The following is a 6431-nucleotide window of genomic DNA, read 5'->3' on the forward strand; positions in this document are numbered from 1 at the left end:
ACCCCCATCACGCAGCAGCCTAACGCCGCACCTCCTCCCTCTTCGCCGCGCGCCGCCACTGCGTGGCTCTCTTCCCCCTCGGTCGCAAATGCTGCCCACGCTGATGGCCGCGCGCCGCCCCTCTGCTCTTGCCGCCAGCCGCGGCTATTTTCTTCCACCGCTGCCTAGACCACCAGTGCCCCACTGTCGGCTCCTCCTCGGTCTCCGCAGTCGCGCCGCCACCATCTTCACCGCGAGCTGCCATCGCAAGCTGCTGCCCTCTGCGCAGCCACTGCCGCTTCAACGCACGAGGCGCGCCCCTCCCATCTCTCTCTCTCTTCGCGAGACCGTGGCCGAGCAACCCACGCCGCCTCCACTCCAGCTTGTTCGCCGCTGAAGCTCGATCCGCCGCCCACTGCGCGGCTTCCTTCCATCTCCCTCTAGCTCTGCTGAGCTCCGCTGCCCCCGCTACTGTCCGCCGACCACCAGCCATAGCCTCTCGCTCGCAGCCACCACAGCTCCGTGCTCATCTCCCTCGCTCAACCGCACGCCACCTCCGCAGCAGCAGCCTCCACCTCGCTGCACACGCTCTCACCTCACGGCCCCCTCTTTCGCACAACGTGGTGGTACCTCCTTTCCTTAACACTCGCTTGTTTATTTGGAATGTATGTTGCTGGGTTTGATGATTGGAATCAATTGAGCTTTCTGTTGGGACTTTGAGTTGATCAATCCTACTTTTATTTGTTGAATTGGGAGCCTGTGCTGCTTGATTTGCTTGTTGAGGGTAGTAGAATTTCGTTTAATTGTTAGGGACATCCTAGTGATTGGTTAATATTGCTATTTTGGGACCATTGTCTGTGACCTCAGTGGCCGGGGTTCCCAACTGGTGGATTAGTACATACTTGGGGCTATTGCTTTACTACTGCTTTGATCTGCTATAGCATTTGTTGAAATTTTTGGGGATATTTGTTGAAATTTTAGTTGGACCGAGTTTACTTTTGACTGTGAGTTGGAGTTCTCATTACTTTGGGCCAGCCGTTGGAATTGTTTCATCAACTCTGTGGGTATTTTGACTCCACTAGATTAATTCTATTCTACTGGCTGACTGCTTGGAAGCTGGGGGTTTGAGATTCAGTTGTTAATGTCAGAGTTTTCCACTACTATTGCTTGACTTGTTCACTTCTTGAGGTCCACTGCTGGGGGCATTTGTTGAGTCTTTAAGTGCTATTATTGGAATATTTTATCTGGAACTTGTTAACTCTAGTTGGTTGGATATTTGATCAATTGGCAAGACTGTGTGACTGTGTTGCTATTGCTAATTTTCTACACTTCTATTGCTGAATGTAGCATATTATTGGGGCAGTTGTTATGGTTTGACTGGTGGAGGCATTTGTTGAAATTTTAGAATGCATTTGTTGAGAGTATGGATGGCCCGAGTTTGCTTGTTGACTGACTGATTTGGGTAGCCCCTGTGCTTATTGACGTGACCTTGCTAGTTTCTAGTTGTTGATAATAATTGCTGGTTGTTAGTTTTGGAGTGCAACTGTTGCTTTGTTGACCATATTTGGGCTTGGGTGGCCTGTATTTGCTTTTAATTGTTGAGTTGGGGAGCACCGGTGACTATGAATGTGCGTTGGTGATTGCTATCTTTGTTGGATATTCTGTCTTTTGTTGTTTGGGGTGATAATTGGCGTCAATGGTGAGTGGCGCCACTTACAAGCACAGGTTCACAACGTAGATGAACGAATGACGAACATCACCCGCCAAGTGACAAGGATGTCTCAGAACTCGGCTTCCCTCCACTGTTCCCTCCTACCCTTTCGCCACTCGTGAGGGAAGTTTCGTTGCCCTCTTCGTTTTAATTGCTTTAATCCCTCCATTGAGGACAATGTAGGATCTAGGTGTGGGGGGGACGACTATACTAGTTCTTTATCATTAGTTTGTTATTTGTCCACCTCTCGTTCATTTTTTTTTCTTTTCTTTTTAGTGATTGGCTCGTAAGTGCATGCCAAGGTTTGATGTTGGATTATTGTCTCTATTTCTACTTTTGCCAATTTTAATAATAAAATGGTATCAAGTTAATATGGTTGAATCCAAAAATATCTCTTTGGTGAATATCGATGATTGTTTTACTCTTATAATTTTTGGTTAACTTTCCTAGGCATAGGGAATGATTATTGGCATTTTCATGTGAATTGGTCCGGTTATTAACTTTAGTTCTCCATGTTTGAAAATGAGGCTAGCTGATGCAAGTTTTCTTTTTGGTTCTTGTGTTATATTGAGTTTTTGTGATTTTTAACTATAAATAAACTTGACTGTACTCCGCTATTAGTTACTACTGAGTAACCGGGGATCTGCACCTAAAAGTGTCGATTCTCGCGTCAAAAAGTAGTAATTGCTATGAGTACGTGGTCACGTGGCGATAGAAGCTGAGTAACCGGGCTCCTTCATCTGGCCAATGTTGGAGTTCGCGTCAAAAGGCTCAAATGGCTAGCGACTAAGTCTTTTGTTACTATTAAAAAAAAAAGAAAAAAGAAAGAGAAAAGTAGAAAAAAAATGTGAAAAAAAAGTGAAGGTTGTGTTAGTGTATAATAAAAGTCAGCTTGCCGATTATGGTTTTAATGTTGAGATTTTGGTTAATAGTTGGACCATTTGCTGATAAATGTTGCACGTCATTCCTTTCTCTTAGATTAGTTAACCTGAAATTAGAGGAGTTTGTGGTTTAGAAGCTAACCGGAGTGATATTTCTTGGACTTGACCATTGATGCTTGATATATGTTTTTCTTGGTGTCTTGGCAATATGGTAGATGGAGTAATGACCACTATCAAATATTGGTGTTTGTTTGTTGTTCTCATGCTTGAGGACAAGCATGGTTTAGGTGTGGGGGGAATTGATAGGTTGTAATTTTATCATTTATTTTATTATTAATTTTCCCTATTACCTGACCTAATGTGGATTAATTGCTAGATTCTACTCACTTTTGATATTTTACATTTATTTCAGGGAGTAGAACGAAAATATAATAACAGGTGCTAATTTGACAAGAAAAGAGTTCAGATGATAGAGTTTGTCCTGGGGGCATTTTTGGAACAACAAAATGTGAGCCCTTGTTGAGCGAATTGGGCCGAAGTCTTCATTTTTCCGCACAGGAGCCGCCGCAAGGAGCACTACTTTATATAGAAAAATTGCGCAGGAAAAAGGGAAGCTGCTTCTTCTTCCCCTTGAGGGGAAGCGGCCGCAAAGTAGCAGTAGGAACCAGACATTAGATTAGCTTTTCTTTCGACTTTTCTTTGTCGTCCTTTAGTGGAGACTCTTAGTAGCTTTGCTTTTGACCAGATGTTAGGAACGAATAGAAGAATGAAATGATTCTCTGCAGTTTTCCTCTTTTGACTTTTGCTTTTGACTTTTGAATTCTCCCAATATCAATGATAATGGCCGCAGCTTTCTCTTCAATTTTGCATGGGATTGGTTCACAAAAAATGAACTAATTCCCTTTGTCTAGTCAAGGAACAACGGAGGCTCTGGTTCGCCTAAAAACTGTGAGATCGATTTAATTTAATCTTTTCCTTTTATTTATTGGTATTCGCATATTCCTTGGTTGCAGTGCTTATGATTGTCTAATTAATTGATTGTCTTGGATCCGGATAATTAGTTAATTTGATAATCTATTGTCAATTGAGGTGTTAAATCCGTAATTGTTTAATTACCTCAAAATAGTGTCAACTGGCACGATTAGATTCGTGTCAGGGGGATACGCGGGCTAATCTAAAATAACCCTGGTAGTGCGTTATTTGGTTAGAATAGGGCTCCTCTAATACATAAGGCAATTGGGGAATTAAATTCTACGGGCGTACCTAAGATTATTTCTCAATTAGAGCAGTGATTAACGGGCGTACCTTGATCACCGACACAGTAAGGAGGGGTTGACTGCCATCGCTTGTTTGGTAGTTATAACCTATTTATTGATAAATAATTGGAATTGCCTTTGCTTCAATGATCAATTAGGTGTACCATTGCTGAAGTTATTCCTTGGCTAGATCCTTAGATTTTAGTAAATTGTTATTTAATTTCTAGTTGGCTATTTTATTTTTATTATTTTACTTTTAGTTGAATTGCTTAAATTGTCACCCCTGAGATAAAAACACCCCCTTGTCACTGTGAATTTAAAAAGAAACAATTACTCCCAGTCCCTGTGGATTCGACCCTGCTGACCATTATCTACAGAAATTATCTTTAGTTGAGCAGGTATTTATTATTGCACAGGTTTCGACAACCTGTCAGGACTTTATGCTTTGAATGTCACTGGCAACCTGATGACGAGCTCGCAAGCTCTTAATGGCTTTGAGAATTCTCTGAAGAGAGCCACAAAATCCATGATGTCGGTAGCCAGCAAACCGAAGTACAAATTCATCGAGAACATCTTCAATGTCATAAGCAGCTTCGCGCACTTGCTTGATCCATTCTTGGAGCCTGGGATTAGAGGTGTCAAAATAGGTGACTTGGGCAGATTTGGATCCGGTAAAATGGGCAATGGGTATAAGTGAGTCAATCCATTTATACCCATTTAATTAGATTAGTATAAATGGGTAAGTCAAAAAATAAATTGAGTAACCCAATTACCCATTTATAACCTATTTTTTTTTTAACTTTTTGTAAACTCATTTAAATTCTTTTTTGCAAACTAAGTTATGAATTTATACCGCTCTTTGTACCCATCATTAGTTTTAAATATTTACTTATAATGCTAAATAAGTCTAATTACCAATTTTTTTCCATTGATACTCTATGTCGCAAAATTACTTATTTTTTTAATAATTGAATAATAAGAAATAAAATTTTGAACTAAGTACTATAAAATTTAATATAAAAATTTAATCCAAAAATTCTGAACCCCTAACATTTTTTTCATATATAAATTTAAAATTTTATTTTAAAAAGATAAGAAAAGAGGTTAAAACTTATCATAAATTGATAAGGCTGAAAAATGAGTAAGTTAACAAACTAAGAGAAAATAAAATAATAAGATAAACCAATAAATAATAATAATAATAATAAAACAAAAGTAGTTAACATCATGACAAAATGAAAAATCTGAAAAAAAAATGGGTGGGAAAAGAGAAGAGACTTGGAGGAAGAGAATTCTAAATGAGTTAATTGGGTTTAATGGGTTATCCAATAATATCCATTTAATTAAATTAAATAGATATTATTGGGTAACCCATTTATACCCATATAAAAAATTTAAGATATCCATACTCATCTATTCGTGGACGGGTATAAGTAAATTTAGTTAAGTGGATTGGTTTGCCATCCATACCTGGGATCATCATCTTCTTTTGCTTCAACCACTTTGAGGAAAGCTTTCATATGCCCCAACTCATCCTTGATGAGTTGGACCTCTTGTCGAAGCCCCCCCAATAGGCTTCCCTCCTCTCGGAGCAAGGTTGCGAGATGATTTGAAACAAAAGAGACAACAGTTTCTGCCATTTTATAGTTTTTTTTTTCCAAGAAGAAGAAGAAGGAGGCAGGGTTTTAGCTTCTTTTTATATGGTTATGAGTAGAAGAATGGTTTTAACTTCATATATTTTTGGGTGCCTGAGAAGGATTTATTATATAGAAAGGAAGACCTTGGCCGGCGTTCAGGTTGATTCCATTGGAAGTAATGCTCTTTTTCTACCTTCCTTGTTCCCCATGGTTTGGAATTTGTAGAATGAAAGTTGAAATGATTTATTCTTTCTTCACTTTAGGAATAAATCGGTCCTTACGAGTAAGAAAAGAGATAAACAAACATGGCTTTATTCTTCTTGTCCTTTTTATTCTTACGTCAAGTCTTAGCTATATCATCTTCAAAGGCTCTCAAATAAAAGAAGCACATTCTCATTGAGTCTATTATCTCATCAATGACATTGCTGTTTAAGAGTAATGTTGCTTATGATATTTGATATGCTTAATCTTCAATTTGACGAGAAACTTGAAGCAACTCAATTTTCTGTGTCGCCCCACAATAAGGGAAAAACAAGTTAGGGTCTCTGAAAACCTTTTGAAACTTTTTCATAGTCCAGTCAGACTCAAGAAGATTGATGATGGCGCAAAGTTAATTGTTTGGTCCCAGCTCAGGGGAATTCGATCTAACACTTTTATCTGTTTTGGTACACCCCAATAGATGAATATATTGTTCCTCTATGAAGTTCATGTCTGCCTTTCTTCATTCGTATATTTGTGTTGTTTTTCACTAGAAAAAGATAAAACAAATGGAGGGTTGTCACCATAATTTGATGCGCAATTACTTGAACTGATCTTTTTTTTACTGTAGAATGTGCATCGACAAAATTGAGATGAATGTTGGAGCCAAGTCTGCCTTTCTATATTGTACTACAAAAGTATGAGGAAACAAATTCAGTAGCAGGTTATTTGTCTTTTCTATTTACAACGCTTGATGCAAGACAAGTTT

General features: G+C 39.1%; 1 protein-coding gene across 1 annotated transcript; it reads right to left on the minus strand.

Moving 5' to 3' along the window:
* Positions 1-4227: 4227 nt before the first annotated feature.
* On the minus strand, positions 4228-5510 carry LOC113758741 (putative disease resistance protein At1g50180). Its single transcript, XM_027301473.1, has 2 exons — positions 5298-5510; positions 4228-4450 (listed from the first exon to the last, which is right to left on the minus strand). Exons 1-2 carry the CDS (start codon positions 5465-5467, stop codon positions 4258-4260), a joined length of 363 nt encoding a protein of 120 aa, XP_027157274.1. The 5' UTR covers positions 5468-5510; the 3' UTR covers positions 4228-4257.
* Positions 5511-6431: the final 921 nt, after the last annotated feature.

The sequence above is a fragment of the Coffea eugenioides genome, unplaced genomic scaffold, assembly GCF_003713205.1.
Source record: "Coffea eugenioides isolate CCC68of unplaced genomic scaffold, Ceug_1.0 ScVebR1_68;HRSCAF=342, whole genome shotgun sequence".
Taxonomy (NCBI): Eukaryota; Viridiplantae; Streptophyta; class Magnoliopsida; order Gentianales; family Rubiaceae; genus Coffea; species Coffea eugenioides.

What these genes read in the sequence shown, in the direction of transcription:
- LOC113758741 (XM_027301473.1), bottom strand. Translation starts at nt 5,467, where the DNA reads ATGGCAGAAACTGTTGTCTCTTTTGTTTCAAATCATCTCGCAACCTTG. An exon ending in AAAGAAGATGATGATCCCAG is followed by an intron (nt 4,451 to 5,297) that starts GTATGGATGGCA and finishes CTCTAATCCCAG; the next exon opens with GCTCCAAGAATGGATCAAGC.